At 28.9% G+C, this 16897-nt stretch overlaps 2 protein-coding genes across 8 annotated transcripts; one reads left to right on the top strand and one right to left on the bottom strand.

Moving 5' to 3' along the window:
* The first annotated feature begins 752 nt into the window (after positions 1 to 752).
* Positions 753 to 6343, top strand: LOC111277138 (pectin acetylesterase 12-like). 6 transcript variants are annotated; one of them, XR_016343778.1, is made up of 13 exons: positions 753 to 1264; positions 1761 to 1843; positions 2120 to 2249; positions 2353 to 2426; positions 2972 to 3058; positions 3274 to 3398; positions 3514 to 3574; positions 3839 to 3892; positions 4019 to 4096; positions 4192 to 4297; positions 4405 to 4550; positions 5307 to 5416; positions 5884 to 6343. XR_016343778.1 is itself a non-coding variant. In XM_089764307.1 (12 exons), exons 1-12 carry the CDS (start codon positions 1075 to 1077, stop codon positions 5989 to 5991), a joined length of 1242 nt encoding a protein of 413 aa, XP_089620433.1. In that variant the 5' UTR covers positions 753 to 1074; the 3' UTR covers positions 5992 to 6343. The 6 variants fall into 6 exon arrangements, 2 of the variants coding, with proteins under 2 accessions (XP_089620433.1, XP_022719095.2); XR_016343779.1 differs by having other exon boundaries at positions 5230 to 5416; XR_016343777.1 differs by having other exon boundaries at positions 2347 to 2426.
* A 7596-nt stretch (positions 6344 to 13939) lies between these two features.
* LOC111277864 (transcription factor MYB61-like) lies at positions 13940 to 16054 on the bottom strand. Of its 2 annotated transcripts, XM_022864292.2 has the most exons (3): positions 15521 to 16054; positions 15278 to 15407; positions 13940 to 15140 (listed from the first exon to the last, which is right to left on the bottom strand). In XM_022864292.2, exons 1-3 carry the CDS (start codon positions 15651 to 15653, stop codon positions 14069 to 14071), a joined length of 1335 nt encoding a protein of 444 aa, XP_022720027.2. In that variant the 5' UTR covers positions 15654 to 16054; the 3' UTR covers positions 13940 to 14068. The 2 variants fall into 2 exon arrangements, with proteins under 2 accessions (XP_022720027.2, XP_089620432.1); XM_089764306.1 differs by lacking the exon at positions 15521 to 16054 and having other exon boundaries at positions 13940 to 15190; positions 15278 to 15393.
* Positions 16055 to 16897: the final 843 nt, after the last annotated feature.

The raw sequence follows: 16897 nt of genomic DNA, 5'->3' as shown, positions 1-16897 counted from the left end.
GTTACACATTGATTAAATTTATTTCAAAATTAAAAGTATAATAATAAATTTACTTCAAAATTAAAAATATAAAATGCAACAATTAAAAAATTAATAATAAATTTAAATAATTCATATAAATAAAACAATAAATTTATATTTTATTCCTAAATTGATAAAAGAAATAGCCGGAATCAAAATTAAGCACGCATGAATGATAAGTTTTGACATGAATGTCGAGTACTAGTCATTACTAGCAACTTTAGGTTAAAAATGAAAAATAGCTGGAAGGCAAAAGCCGGTTAGCCATAAACATGAAACAGACCATATACCAAAAAAAAAAAAAAAATACCCTATTACCAGTACCCAGTAAATTAAATAAAATGAATGTAATCCCAAAAAACAGAAAAAGCAACTGTGGATTGTTGTCTGTATGCCACTACTACACCCAAATCCAATCTCCTACGTTATTGCATTCAGATAGTGTCTATCAAGACAACTCCTTCATGAATCATCATCATCTAGTACAACTTTATATCTAATCGAGCGGTGCTACAATTGCCTGTTATTTGCGGTGCATACCAAATCATGGTCTTCTTAGCCTTCCTCTTAGATTCCATACGTGCTCCTCCCAGTAGTTTTTTTTAAAGAAGCTGTAATTTGAGAACAGAGAAATTGTTGCAGTTATAAGAGATTCGAATTTCATATTAACTGAGCTAAGCCGCAGATCCCTCCTCCCGGTATTATAACCTCGAAAAAGGCTGGCAAAAGCAGTCGCTGTGCTTTGCAATTTGCATCTCTCTCCAATCAACCCCCCAAAAAGAAAAATCTTCTTGATTTTCCAAATTTACTTAACACCTTCGTTTTCTTGTTTTTTCTCTTCCTTATTTAGCTCCTGGAGCAATATTTCCTAATCAAATCTGTATTCTAATTTAGCCACAATAAATGACCATTTTCTCATTCAGTTTCTCTGTCATTTGTGATGTACTAAATTAAGCTCTAGCCTTACATTTCGATTTAAAAACGCATCTGCAAGATTCAAGCTTTGGCTTTTTCTGATTTTCTCTCTCAAGTTTTGGGGAGCAGAGGAAAGCAATGACGAACCTTTTTGGGGTTTGGATTGTTATAACATTTGGTTTTTATCAACTGGTTGCCGGGTTCTTAGATTTTAATGAAACAGAGCTCTCTTTTATTGAGGCTTTGCAATATGGAGTCTCCAAACTCAATTACAATCCTCCCATGGTTGGACTCACTCTTATCCCAAGTGCTGGCGCTAAAGGAGCTGGTATACATTTCCTTCTGTCTCGTTGCTTCCATCTGTTATTTCTGCTCATTCTTTCTTTCACATTTCTTTATATTTTACTTCAGATTGCTGGATTTAGATTTGTTTGTCTTTTTTCATTTTTCAAAAAATAAAAAAAGGGTATCGTAAAATGGCACTAAAAAGTATTCCAATAAGTTCAGCGGCCTGAGTGAGAGAATATACATATATTCCAGTTTCTTACTAATTCTATGTTTTATTGGCCACTAAATGCACTTAACAAGGTTTGGTTCTAATGATAATTATAATTAAATTTCGTCGATCTACATTTTCCCTCAAAAATTTTATTGTGGCCTTTGCCCTCATTTTCTTCAGGCCGCACATCGCTTTTGCGCACGCATGCTCTTGTTTTCAAACGCGCTTTACACATCTTTTACGGAGAATCTATGAAATTTCGCATACTGAAATTGTCTTGGCATTTTTGTTATAATTTACCTGCTTTTGTCTTTAAATTGTACAGTCTGCCTGGATGGAACCTTGCCGGGTTACCATTGGCATCCTGGATATGGATCAGGAGCAAATAGCTGGCTTATTCAGTTGGAGGTATGTGAGAGAGTATATAAATGATGGAATCATGGTAGTTATAACTTGTTTCCATAGTCCATCTCACATATTCTAGGATTTAAAAAAATTAAGCTATATCTGACGGACAAATTATGAAAAAGATGTATGTTTCTCTTAAATGTTCTTCTTTCTCATTGTTATTTATGCTTTTTTTTCTGTTGTTTCTAGGTTAGTAAGCTGAATATGTAAGTCCTATTGATCCTTTTGGATAAAAGTTTGGATGCATGGCTAACTTTGCCAATTATCTTGTGGCAGGGAGGAGGATGGTGCAATAACATTAGAACTTGTGTCTACCGCAAAAAAACGCGACGTGGATCATCTAAATACATGGAAAAGCAGATACCATTTACTGGAATATTGAGTGATAAAGCTGAAGAAAATCCGGGTCTCCTTTTGAGCTTTATTCAAAAAAAATTTCAACTAAGCAAACTCTAAAAAGAATACCATTCTTGACCATCATCTTATATTATTACATATTAAAGTTGCAGATTTTTTCAATTGGAACAGAGTAAAACTTCGATATTGCGATGGTGCCTCTTTTACTGGGGATAGCGAAAATAAGGTAGAAATTTCTTGCATTTTATTTCACCCATAGAATGCCAATTTTGATTTTTTTGGGTGTTTTTTTAAAAAGATGAAGTCATACAAAAGAATACTGGGACCTTAAGTCACCAATGACAACCAAATCATGACCATGGAAAGCTATTTACCCTTAGTCATAAAATCTGGTGTCTTAAAACCTAGATTTGCTTATTCCTATACATGGATATTGGGAAATATTTCTGCTTGTCAGTGTTTGCTTATATTTGCAGGATTGACCTGCTTACCATTTACTTCCATAACTACCAAGGGGTTTTGCATTTTATTTTAGAGCTGCTAGCAAAAACAAATACTACAAGTTTTTTGTAAGAAAAAAATAGAAATCTTGGAAGAATATGAATAGCTTCAGTTTTGGATTTTAGCTATTGTTTCCAAGTGATTCAAATAATTGACTGTATATTCTATTGTAGATGCTTGAACAAGCATCTAGTTTTGTGAGGTTATCTTCAAAATTATTCTTCTTTTTGTGCGAACTAGATGCTAAAAATTAGGCTATTATGTCTTTAGGCTGCACAACTGCAATTTAGAGGCCAACGTATATGGTTAGCTGCAATGGAAGATTTAATGTCAAAAGGAATGCATAATGCAAAGCAGGTTTGTATTTATCTTATTATGACCTTTTTTTTTTCTTTCAAAAAGAGTTACCCTGTGCATGATTATTTGTATATCTTTTACAGTTTGAGTGAAAAAGAGGGGGGGGGGGGGTTTGAACTTGGAATCTCCAATTTGGAGGTATAGTATGGCACGTATTAAGGAATGCCTCACCACCTTGTCTTTTTTTTTTGTAACAAAGGACAACTATATTTCAGGCTCTTCTTTCGGGGTGTTCAGCTGGGGGTCTGGCATCAATTTTACACTGTGACGAGTTCAGGAACTTGTTTCCAAGAACTTCTAAAGTTAAGTGCCTAAGTGACGCTGGTCTATTCCTTGATGTGTAAGTATCATTATCCTTCAGAGTCTTGTTCCAGTAAGACATAGATTGTTCCTTAGTTCTATAGTTCTATATATATATATATATATATATATATTATATCCTCTCTGGACTGTAGGGTTGATGTCTCTGGTGGTCGCACACTTAGGAGTTTATACAGTGGAGTGGTGGGCTTGCAGGTTTGATATTGATATTTGTATTTTCATACATGTGGCTAAATAAATAGATGCAAAGTTTTTTGTATTAAATTTTTTTATATGCCTTTTTCTATCTTTTTCTTTTTTTTTTTTTTTTATTGATGCTAAAGGATTTGATGAAGAGCGCACATAGACACATACAAAACAAAATATAAGTAATTTAAGAAAGAAAGGAAAAACTTATAATTTTATCGCTTCACCAAAGTTTGATTATTTAATGCTCAAGTCTTCTTGTTGATATTACAGGGTGTGCAACATAACCTGCCACGTATTTGCACCAACCACCTTGATTCAACTTCAGTACATCTCTTTTCTTTATTTCTGACCCATATCTAATTTGAGTGATTAAGAAGAAACATCATGTGAATTTGACACATGTTCTCTTGCTCTACTCAGTCTCACTTGCCTGAAACTTCATTCTTTCAGTGTTTCTTTCCTCAAAATCTAATCAGCCACATCCAAACTCCACTGTTTATTCTTAATGCAGCTTATGATTCGTGGCAGGTAATAGTCCTTGCCTACAGAATAGCATTATCGATTTATAAAGTAGGACATGATAATGCATACTGCTGTGCTTTATTTTCATTTCTTGGAAGCAGATTCAATCCAGTATAGCTCCACCATTGGCAGATCCACATGGTTATTGGCATGATTGCAGATTGAACCATGCAAAATGTTCTGCATCTCAGATCAGGTTTTTACAAGGTGATTCCTATGTGTGAAATTGATTGAGTTTTCAATTTTACATGCTATTCAACACATGATAGATCAGATTTAGTCAGCTTAAGTGAATCTCTTGTTCTGTGAATCAGGCTTCCGGACACAGATGCTTAATGCTATAAAAGGGTTCTCAATGTCTAGAGAGAATGGATTATTTATAAATTCATGTTTTGCTCACTGCCAAACAGAAAGACAAGACACATGGTTTGCTGATGATTCTCCTGAAATTAGAAACAAGGTATGTCTAGTAAATAACTCATATCAGATTTCATGAAGTCTATGTCATATGAATTCATATATTGGTTTCAGTTTGTTTTCTTACATTAAAATAATAGGGGGTCGAGCCAATGAGGATTTGGCTCAGCGGCAAGGAGGAAGCCTTAAAATTTTGAGGTCTTAGGTTCACTTCCTACTGTGTGTGGATTTGGTTCTACTTTATATTGAATTTTTCTAGTTATGTTCTAGTTTGTTGGTTGATTATTCAGTGATTTCTTATATATAGATGTAATATTTAATTATGATTGTAACTTCTCTTGCACTTGTAATTTCATCAAAAAATAATAGGGGTCCTCAAATTATAAATAGAATACCATGACCTTGAAGTTCCTTGAAAAATTCTCTTTCCATGGAGCCACTCAAAGCATTTCAAGTTGGTTTTAGATAAACCACAAGGTTTTATGTTTCCTCAACTTCAAGATTGCCAGTAAATCACCTTTGTGCTAAATTTACAATGTTTATCAACTTCAAGGTTTTAGATAAATTTACAATGTTTTCCCTCCTTCCTTTGTGCTAAGTAACTCACCTTAAATATCTCAAAAAAAAAAAAAAATCACCTTAAAAAAGAAAAAGTGGATTTTCCCTTTAGTCTTTATTAGCCCAAAGACCGACTTTCTTATCATCTTGTGATTATTTTGTAGGTGGTAGTTACCACAGTCGTTTTCAAGTTTTAACTGTATTGATTTGAATTTGCAATTGCTCTTCACGCTGTTGGAAGGTGGCCAGTACTCACAAGATTTATGCAAAGAAGAAAAGGGAAGAGGAAGTCACTTAGAAAGTGATGAACTTGATTTCAACTGACTTGCATAAACTTGCTGAGTTGTATAGGTATTTATGCTACTCAAAAGATGAACTCAAGACATTAAACACAAATTACACAAAAGACTGGTACATTCAACTAAATACATTCATCCATCTTTAACTAGGTTTATGAATATATAGATGCATAAATACATTACTATATTCAAGCAGAATCAGCCAGAAGTTGGTACAGTAAGAAAAGGAAGAAAAAGAAAACATAAAAAAGCCACTCTTTTCCTCGCAATTCTATATGTGGGCTTTTCAATATCCTTCCCCTACCCAACTGTAGCCTAACTTTCTTTCTACTACTAGAGATAGTACCCATGGCAATGGATGCCTCTTTATAGTAGTTTATTACTGAAATTTATTAGTGTGGTTCCAGCAGTTTTGTTACATATGCTTTCAGGTTTGCTTTATTTTGGCAACTGTGTTTGTTGTTTTTTATGAAAATATTTAGAGGTAATCTAATGACATTATAATTGATAATGCTGCAGCCAATAGCAATAGCAGTTGGAGATTGGTATTTTGACAGAGCAGGCGTGAAGGCCATTGATTGTCCGTACCCTTGTGACAAGACTTGCCACAATCTGGTATTCAGATGATTAGTTGGTTCAGTTCATATACATGGTGTAGAAGTAGTAGCATGTCATTTGAAGGATCCTGCAAATTCAATGAAATTGGGCACAAGACAATAAAAAGAAGGTTGCTGAGAAATGCAAATGCAATCAGCAAAAATCTTCTGCGATGTCTCTATGTGCGAAATAGCATTGCTTAATTGTTTTCCCACTCAGCTGAAGCAAACGGTTGATGCATGTTGTTCTTGCAAGCGGTTATATTCCCCATTGATATTTCATAGTGATACTATTATGTCCAGCTTCATTGGGTATTGCCATTTGCCAATCCCAATTCCTTAGAATTATTGCTATCAATTTAAACCGCCTGAAATTCTATAGACTGTTGCAAGCTCAAAATCAGCTTATGAAAAATTAAGAGAATTTTAGATAACGGAATAAGAGGAAGAAAAAAAAAAAAAGATGAGAGAAAAAGAGTAGAAGAAGAAAAACAGAGGAAGAGAAAATTCAAAAAAAGAGAATGGATGTCATAATTGCATAACCGAATGAATTACATCCCGCTTAGCTGCCCTTTTTGCTAGACTAAAGGCCCCAATTCTCGGATAGCAGCTATTTTCCATGCAGAAGACGACAAGTCAGAAGTTTTATAGAATTTGAGCTTCACCGCTATAATACGAGCAAGGCGATTCTTTTTGGTAAATAGCATAAAATCACCTTATGATTTTAAAGTAATTTTTTAAAATTTAAAAATTGACGGTTGATCATTCTATGACATAATTTTTTTCTGCGTAGCTAATCACTGATTAAGGCCCTTCCTACAATTATAAAGTACAAAGATGACACTGGCTCTTGCTCCTTCTCTCTGCAAAGCATAAACTAAGGAAAAATAAATTGCCGATTGGAGGGACCGACCGCTACAACTATTTCTCTTCCACCCAGATGACGTAAAAGTTTTGGCCCGCCCTAAAGGAACCATATGCGCGGTATCCTCATATGATTTAATGGTATGAATTTTGCCACCTCGCAATTCACTGTGCTAATAAATATCCTCATTTGCGTCGACAGGTTTAGTTTCTAGTTTCACCATGTCCTTGCGATAGTGCGGGTACCTGATCAAGAAAAAGTTAAGCAAAGAATGTAGAGCCTTTATCAGATTCAAAGTACTTGTAAAATTTTGGACTTCTAATTGATTGATGACTAGTTAGGTGATAGCTACTCGTTATAGCTGTAGGGCTTTCCCCAGCCACGTTTATTGCCTTACATGGCTAAACAAATTAATTATAGGTTTTATATATTTGATAGATTTCGAATGGAATTAATTAAAATCGTATAAATATATTTTATTTTTATTTTATTAATTAAATTAAAATTGTTATTTTTAAAAATTAACTGTGCTTAATTTGATTAATTTAGTTAATTAGATTTTTATAAATATAATCAAAATGTTTCTTCTGCAAGGTATCAAAGCATTCTAATGTTCATTATCAGTCCCCGTAAAAGCACTCAATTTTAGCCTGATGATTGTTCTAGACCACCTATTTTAAGCACCAGAAAGGCAGTGTATCAACAACGCTTCTTGGCCATAATAACCACTGATAAGAGGAAAGGCGAGGAAGAGGGGGCACAAGGATACGAAGTTAAGTAAGAATCATAAGCAGTTGAGACATGCAAGAATTTGCAAAAGTAGGAGAATTCTTACAAAAAGCTATCCACATGACCACAGATATACACATTTAATTAAATCCCTGTTTTTTATGAAACTATTCATACCTGGTGAGATGTTAAATCCCTGAACTTGGGAAAAAGCAAGTTCCAATTTCAACCGCTCTAGTGTTGTGAACTTGGCATGTGATTTGTGATTTGTGGCTTGGAATGAATGAAATATGAAACAGTGTGCTTCAATAACCCATTCAGTTAATCATTCGGTTATTTCAATTATCTCCGTTTTTAAATGAAATTAATCAAAAATCAAAATATATTTGAAATTAAATTATTTTAGTAATCAATTGATTAATCAAAATATTTCGATTTAATCAATTAATTTAATTTTAATTGAATTTTGGACATTCATATATATATATATATTAATTTTTAACTTGTGCATAACGTATGTATAATTTTTATCTTTAAAACTTCATATCAATAAAAAATTTTTTGATATTATGTTAACAATGATAAATAATATTAATTTAATTTTGATTTTGATATAATACAAGTAAATTTTGGTAACTTTTTATATAATTTTGATTTTGGTAACTTTAGATAAAATTTTAGTAACTTTTGATATAATTTTGATAATCATTGATAAAATTTTAGTAACCTCTTGATGTAATTTTAATAATTAATATTCTAATAACATATGATATACTTTTAGTAATCATTGATAAAATTTGAATTATCATTTGATTCCTATAAGAAAGTTCATATTCGTTGCTAATATAAGATAATTTCTTTATATAGTAACAATATTATTTTATTCAAATTTAAAATTTTTTTCACTAAATTTTTATTAAATAGGTTCGTGGTAGGTTTATCCAAGTTTCCTAAGATAAAATTTCAAGTTTATTTTGTGCTAATAATCAAGATTCAATTCCTAACCACTTTAAGTCCAAAAAATTTATCAGATTGACAATTAAGTTATTATTAATATATTATTATATTATCAATGATTTATTACTAAACTATCAGTGATATATTATTAAATTATCAATAATTTACTACTAAATTAGCATTAATTTATTATTAACTTATGAATGATTTATTACTAAGTTATAAATTATTTACTATTAAATTGTTAATAATTTACTACTAAATTATTGATGATTTGTAATAAAATTATAACTGATTTACTATTAATTTATCGATAATTTACTACAAAAATATCAATAATTAACTAATTTATGACTAAATTATCACTAATTATCACTATTTTGTTATCATTAATTTACTATTTAGTTTTTGAATATTTACTACAAAATAATCATAGATTTATTACAAATTAAGCATGATTCATTATCAAGTTATCATTACTTTATACTAAATTATCTACAATTTACTATTAAGTTATTTAACCATTAAGTTATTGATGATTAACTACTACTAAGTTATATTGATTTATTTTTAAATTTCAATAATAAACTACTAAATTATCATTGATTTATTATTAAATTATATAATTTACTATTAAATTTATCAATTAATTACTACTAAATTGAAATTTACTTACTATTAAGATATAATTGCTTTTTTATTAAGTTATTAATAATTGACAACTAAATTATCACTTATTTTTATTAACGTATCATTAATTTACTAATATGCTATTATACTTTTAAAACAATGAAACATGGAATTTAAACAACCCACTAATAATATATGAGAAGATTTTCTTTTTATAAAATAATAATATTGTTTTATTTAAATTTAGAATTTTTTCACTCAAACCTTTTATTGAATAAGTTCGTGGTAAGTTTATCTCAATCGTCAAAATGAAAGTTTTAACTTCGTTTCTATTAGTAACCAGAGTTCAATTATAGGCAACTTCAAATATAAAAAAGTTATCAATGTTTGATAATTAATTTATTAGTTATTTACTACTAAATTATCAATAATATTTACTTCTAATTTATAAACGATTTACCATTAAGTCATAAAATATTTATCATTAAGTTATGAATGATTTCTATTAAATTATTGGTGATTTACCACTAAATTATTGATGATTTATTATAAAGTTGTAATTAATTTACTACTAATAATTCATTAAAAAGTTATTAATGATTAGCTAATATACTATTGAATTATCATTAATTTATAATTAAATTATTAATAATTTACTATTATATTATTAGTGATTTACTGCTAAATTATTAATTTACTATTAAATTATAAATGATTTATTATTACATTTTTATATATTTACTATTAGAGTATCATTGAATTACTACTTAATTTTTTATTATTTACTACAAAATTGTCACTGATTTATCATTAAATTATCTATGATTCATGATCAAGTTATTACTAATTTACATTAAATTATACATGATTTATTATTAAGTTATTACTGATTAACTATTATATTATAAATTATTTACTACTAAATTATATTGATTTACTTTTAAGTTTTCAATAATTAATTACTAAATTATCAATTATTTACTACTAATTTGTCATTGATTTACTATCAATTAATTATATTAAACTGAAATTGATTTACTATTAAATTATTACTAATCTACAATTAAATTATCATTGATTTATTACTAAGTTATCAATAATTAACTACTAAATTATCACATATTTTTTGTTAAGTTATCCTTGATTTAGTATTATGTTATTATACATTTACAACTATATTATAATTGATTTACTATTAAGGTATTATCATATATTATTATATTATTACTTATTTACTAAAAAGTTATCAATTATTTATTATTGAATTATTATTCATTTATTATTAAGTTATCATTAATTTACTATTAAATTATCGATGATTATTACTTTATTATGCTAATTACATTTAAATTTTCACTGATTAATTATTAGATTATTAATTATCTACTACTATGTTATCCTTGATTTATGTATATCCAAAAAGAAAGTAATCATAATGCATGTTAGATGATATAATTTGTAAGATAGTGAAAAAAAATTCAAGTTTAAATGATTTGAAAAGTATGAGTAAATGCTCTTAATTTACTCCGTAGCTTAACATGTAATAATAAGTTAAAATTATAACTTTTTATATTAATATAAGTATTAAAATTAAATTAAATAAATATATACAATATTTATTAAGTCAATATTTTAAAGATTTTCTTTAAATTTTTTAGTTCATGGTAAAATAGTAGGTATTAAGAAAAGCATTATTGATGATTTGATTGAATCATTAGTATATATATTTTCATACTTGTTAGCAAAATGAAATTGTATATAAAAGATTGAAACTTTTAAAGTGTTTTATCATCAATGGAAGTAATAAATTTTACCTTACGTTAATTTTAAGTATACAATTTTAAGTAAAAATTTTGTTTTATATATATGATAAAAGTAATATGAACTTATTTACTAAATAAAATTTATAAAAATTAAACAAACAATAATTTTAAAAATATATTATCTTCATAATAATTACTTTTGCATTCTTCATAATTTTTTTTTTTACTAAATGAAAACATGGTATATTTTTAATTGTTGATTCATTCTAATTATAACCATTCAAAATAACTTTTTTGATATTTTGATGCCAATCAACTTCTCTATTTAAAAAAAGTAAAAAATATTTCGTATTCTTTATAAAAAATTTATTTTATTAAATGAAAAGATTGTATATTTTTAATTGTTTCTTCATTCTTATTACCATCATTCAAAATAGTTTTTTTTATATATATTTTGATGTCAATTAACTTCTTCATTTGGAAATAGAAAAAAATATTATAAAGGGTCATAACAACCAAAATAATGTTTAATTCTATGCTATCTTTATAAATGAGTTTGAACTATGATACGATTTCTTTCAAATGAAACATTTGAATTATCTTTTTTAACCTATATAGCACTATTTTGATTAATAAATGAACAATTATAAACTCATTGATTTAAATGAATATTTCTACAATATGAATTTTAAAATCTTTGAAAAAAAATCATTTAATCTCTCCAAAACTTGGGCATAAAGATTTTTTTTTAATTATCATCTGTAACTTTATTATTTTTGTACTTAAATTTTTATTGTGTTGTGTTTTCATTTTATTTTGAAATTTATTACAGGTTTCACAAAAGAATAGTTAAAATAGCATGGATTAATAAACTCAAACTTGAAACAATTCAAAATTCAAATTAAATATAAATAAAATTTTTACTTATTTTAAATTTTAATTTAATTAAAAATAATATAATACACATTATTATAAAAATGAACTAACTTAACTCAATTTTAATAAATTTTAAAATGTTAACAACTTAGTAATTATTTAAAATTCGACATGATTGAATATAATCAAAATCAAAATTGAAATAATAACCCAATTAAAATCCAATATTAGTGATTCATCTTCCGTAACAATTTAAATTTTTTTTATTCAAGCTTTTTTTTTCCTTCATCTTCAATGTTTTATTTTTATTATCTTTGTGGTTAAATTAATTAATTAATTTTAAGAGAATTTCTAAAGTGAAATTGAAATTATAAATAATTCAAAATACTTATTTTTTATTTAAATTTAGGACAATTTAAATCTATTTTTTTATAAATAAAGAGAAGTATGTACCAATTATTGAGTCAAATGGGCTCAGATATATAAGTGAATAATTGAATACTTTATGAATAGAAGTAGATGATAAAACTTGACTTAATTTAATTAGTCACTGATCCTAAGTTTAAAATTTAACTCAAACTTATAAAAAGTCAAAATTAAAAACAATTGAAATACTAAATACATAATTAAATAAAGATTTATCAAATAAATTTTGATAATGAATTCCTTTAAATCACTTTTAAATTTAGTTAAATTATAATTTATAATAATTTTTGCTTTAGATAAAAAGTGATAATTACTTTGATAAATTTCAATTCTTTTGAACAGAAATTACCTAATATGATAACCTCGAAAATTTTTATATAATAATTAATATTCTTCAACTAATATAAAAGAGATAATGAGTATATTAATTCATCAAATAAAAAGTTTCATATTAATCATAAAAAAAAATTGAAATCAATGTATTTGTATTTTTTTTTTTGAAACATCGTATAACACTAATATTTTTTGTCATATAGAGATGACAAAATTATATATAACTAATTAATCTTTCATTACATTTTTCTGCTTAAAATAATCTATCATTGTGCTTTTATTAATTGAATATAATTGTACATTTTAACAACTAAAAGCTTAATTTTAATTTTAGTTTAAAATTTTTATTATACATAAATTTTTATTATATAAAATATTAAAATAAATAATTTTAAAAAATAAATTAAAATAAAATCCTACCTTGAAAGAATTCATCAAAATAATTAATTTTATTTCACTTAATAATTTTTTACTTACGATAATTAACGTTAATCATTTTACTTATAAAAAGAGTATAATAATAATAAAAAGTAATTTAAATTAAAATTTTTTAAAAAATTACTAATGATATTTTGATCAATCACTTTTTACATTTTTTAAATTAAAATTTTATTAAGAGTATTTTAATCAGTCACTTTTAGTATTTTTTAATCTAATTATATAAAAAAAAAGTCTAATAATAAAAAATTCATATAAAAATATTTAATAAAAATATTTTAGGCAATCACTATTAATACTTTTAAAATTAAATTTTAAAAAATTTAATTTTACAGAATCTCTATTTTTATTTTAGTTGATTTAAATTAAATTTAAATAAATTAATAAAAGTTATACATATTTAAAAATAAATTTATTAATTTACAAATTTATAAAAATATTTAGAGCCTTTACTATTAATAATTTTGAAATTCATACTTTTTATACACAGATAATAAATATACTGCATTAATGACTTCTTTTACGAGGTGAAGCCAAGGAACACAACTACTCTTTGTAATTTCTTGCCCGAAAACCATTGAGTTCTGAACGGGAAAGTGACTTAAAGACTGTCAAAAAGGTGAAAACTATCTCCATCTATAGGAGACAATGATGGACACGCATTTAAGAAAAATATTCCCTTAAACTTTGTCTCAGAAAAGCATCGAAGGGCTACAGTCACAATCTCTCTGGACTTCGATTTCTATAAGGAAAAAGGGGAAGCCAATGTTGATTCAAACAAAAATCCATTTTTAGATTGTTCACAGAGAAAATTGCAATCAGAGAGACAAAGAATTTTAAAAAATAATTGCAGATAATTAATCCGTTAAGGAGCAAGCCTTATTCTGAAATTTTAACGTGTTTCGTGGACAAGGATGATTATATTCAGTAACATTGGGACAAGAAATTTTGTATCAGGCACATTTATAAAACAACAAGATAATTCTATATGGCACACACCTATAATTCCAGAAGACTTTCCCTCCCAGCCCAAGCCATTGCCAGCTGAACTTATGTATTTCTCTCTTTGCTTGAATTATAAACTAAAGAAGCTAAAGGGTTTGTCCAAAGGCCACAGCTAGTCTTTGGAAATCCTTTGCATAAATATCTGAAACCCGTGAAGCTTGTTGGTGCTGATTCTGAGGCCAAGTGTTACTTGACCTGTCTGTTAGGTGTAATTGTGGTTTAACCTCATTGTACATGGCTTGAGAGGATTGGTACTGCATTACAGTTCCTAAAAAAAATGGGGTATTCAGGTATTCGGACCACTTAATGTCATCTGGATCACCTTCTAGTGAACGTATTTGGACTCCTTGACCAGATTTTCCACAATCCGGCGGTCCCCATGAGAAGAGGTTGCTCTCAAAGAAGGTAGTGTTGCTTTGCAATTTCAAACTGCTACTGCTTCCATTGCTGCTACTCATATTGTTACTGTAGCAGCTTTCTTCCCAATTCCGCACCCCTTTGGCATCACGAGAAGGATTATCATAAAGAAGACTAACTGAAGGCTTTACACGTATTGGCGTTTGGAAAATTGAGCTTGACATAGTTGGGGAAACTGTTTGTCTCAAACTGAAATTGAAATTGGAAATCATTTCAGAGCAACTGGAACTTGGATTGAAGCAGAGTGAAGTACTTTGACTCATTGACTGCCCAATGTTGGGGGCATAATCCAACTTCTGGAAAGGGAAATAGCCCAGCAAATCAGATGGCCTGCAATACGTGGTGGTGTTGCTCTCAGGGGTGGTTGCAAACCTATCTAGTAAAAAGTCCTGGGTGTGAGGATTGCTTGTAACATTAACATTATTGTTTTTGCTGTTACCAGTGTTATTCAGCTTGGAATTGGAGGAAACTTCAAGGGGGTAGTTCTTCACCACTATAGAAGGTAATTTTGAATCCATTACTTCATAGAGGTTCAGTTCGTTGGATCCCACAGAGGTTTTTTCATTGTTATTGTTGCTTGTGCGCAGATTCGCCTTGTTATCGTTCTCAACCTCAGAGAGTGGTTTGTGCGTGTTAGGGTCAATGCCTCTTTGCCTAAGTTTCTTCTTAATGCAGGAATTCCACAAATTTTTTATCTCATTGTCGGTTCTTCCTGGTAGCTGAGCTGCAATCTGAGACCATCTGATGAAGAAGCAAGCGGTACGCCGGTACCATAGCATGAAATCGATTATCTAACAAGCACAAGGCACGAAACAAGAACAGGAACCACAAAAAAAAAAAAAAAAGCTTTGCAGTTTTCTAAAGAAAATAATCAGTACCTATTGCCAAGGACTGCATGGAGTTCAATTATCAAGTTCTCTTCCTGCTGAGAAAAGGCTCCTCGTTTCAAATCAGGCCTCAAGTAGTTAATCCACCTAAGCCTGCAGCTCTTGCCACATCTTTGCAAGCCTGAAAACATAAATGAAGAAGAAACACAAGGGTTTTAATTATCTTTACTTCTCTATGTTTTGCAATCTGCTTAAAGTTAAATACAACAACTAATATTGGAGAAAAGAAAGTACCTGCTAGTTTAGGGACAGAACTCCAGCAGCCATGCCCATGCTTAGTAATATAATTCAGAAGTTTCTCATCTTCCTCAGGAGACCACAGTCCTTTCCTTAGCTTCTGCTTGTAACAGCAAGAGTGCCTCCCCATGTGGAAAGCAACTCACCTTCAATAATGCTGGGGAAAATTAATTTTGGAGAAAAAGAACTTTTCGATATATAGTGGCATGCTTTTTAGGGCGACTTTATTTAACTCATCAGCATGGAAAGAACAGGCTTTAGAAGGGATTCTAGTTCTAGGTAGGAGGAAGGGATTAGGGATATATCATATATGTGGAGAGAGAGGGAGAGGCGATAAGGAAATCAGGAAAATAAAAATGGCAGCCTGGTAGGGAATCAAATTAGCAGGAGGCTCCTCGATAAGAAAAGTCACTTTCAAGAGGATGATTGGATTTGAATTTATTTTTTTTGTTTTTTTGAATTGTAAGGTGGAACTATTTCTCATGCACTGGTTGATCCATGTGAGCTTCCAGGACTAATACAGGTATATGAGGAGAGGGCTCTCCTCAATATATGGACGGTCCAGATGCAACTGTACGTGTACGAACTGAGGGAGAGGAGCATGGGGGCTCCAATAATTTGACTTCCATGTGTCTCGTCACAGTTTGGAAATTAAAAGACTTTTGGCAGCAGTGGTGGGGCTTTTGATAGGTGGTAAAACTATGCTTACATAGCAATATAAAAGGTTTGTTATGGAATGAAATAGGCAATATATAAATTCAACTGGGAATAATATATACAATGATACAATGGTACACTTGGTTATGGATATCTTTGGAGGACTTACACGATTGGAATGCAAGAGCTTTTGTAGTTAGTATTGGTAATCAAGCAATACTTATTTCAACTAAATTTACCTCTATATTCCCAATGCAAAAATCAGCCACAAGAATTGAAAAAGGGGAAATTTCTTGCACACAAGAAATACCCATGATTAGTTAACATTTTCTGATATGGTAAATTATTGCATTTAATTTGAAGATAACATAAGCTATATACATTCCTTAATTTATAGTCTTGTTTTATTATGAAGTTTCAATATATGATTTATATTGTTTTTCTCCATTAGTGTTTCTTTTTGTCAACAAACTGCTGTGACATGTAACTTTCACCCTGACGCTCAACTTCTTTCTTTTTTTTTTTTTTTTTTTTTTTTTTTTTGGCTTTGTGGGTAATTTCCCAAACCAGGATGAGTTTGGAAAGTTTCATAAATTAAAACAAAAGTATATATTTTCAACAACTTTGAAAAATAGGGGCGGCATATTCCTTCTCTCTTGAAAAAGCATTCAAAATCTACCAATCCCCAAATGATTAATATCTGAAATGCCCATCTTA

The sequence above is a fragment of the Durio zibethinus genome, chromosome 7, assembly GCF_047325235.1.
Source record: "Durio zibethinus cultivar Kanyao isolate XHJ-2024 chromosome 7, ASM4732523v1, whole genome shotgun sequence".
NCBI lineage: Eukaryota > Viridiplantae > Streptophyta > Magnoliopsida > Malvales > Malvaceae > Durio > Durio zibethinus.
This window is presented reverse-complemented; position numbering and strand designations above follow the sequence as displayed.

Excerpts from the sequence above, each read along its gene's own strand:
- LOC111277138 (XM_022863360.2), top strand. The coding sequence starts at position 1,075 with ATGACGAACCTTTTTGGGGTTTGGATTGTTATAACATTTGGTTTTTAT. Across the intron at positions 2,427-2,971 it reads CTGGGGATAGCGAAAATAAG|GCTGCACAACTGCAATTTAG; the intron begins GTAGAAATTTCT and ends TTATGTCTTTAG. Across the intron at positions 4,298-4,404 it reads TCAGATCAGGTTTTTACAAG|GCTTCCGGACACAGATGCTT; the intron begins GTGATTCCTATG and ends TCTGTGAATCAG.
- LOC111277864 (XM_022864292.2), bottom strand. The coding sequence starts at position 15,653 with ATGGGGAGGCACTCTTGCTGTTACAAGCAGAAGCTAAGGAAAGGACTG. Across the intron at positions 15,408-15,520 it reads TTCTGTCCCTAAACTAGCAG|GCTTGCAAAGATGTGGCAAG; the intron begins GTACTTTCTTTT and ends TTATGTTTTCAG. Across the intron at positions 15,141-15,277 it reads CATGCAGTCCTTGGCAATAG|ATGGTCTCAGATTGCAGCTC; the intron begins GTACTGATTATT and ends CTTCTTCATCAG.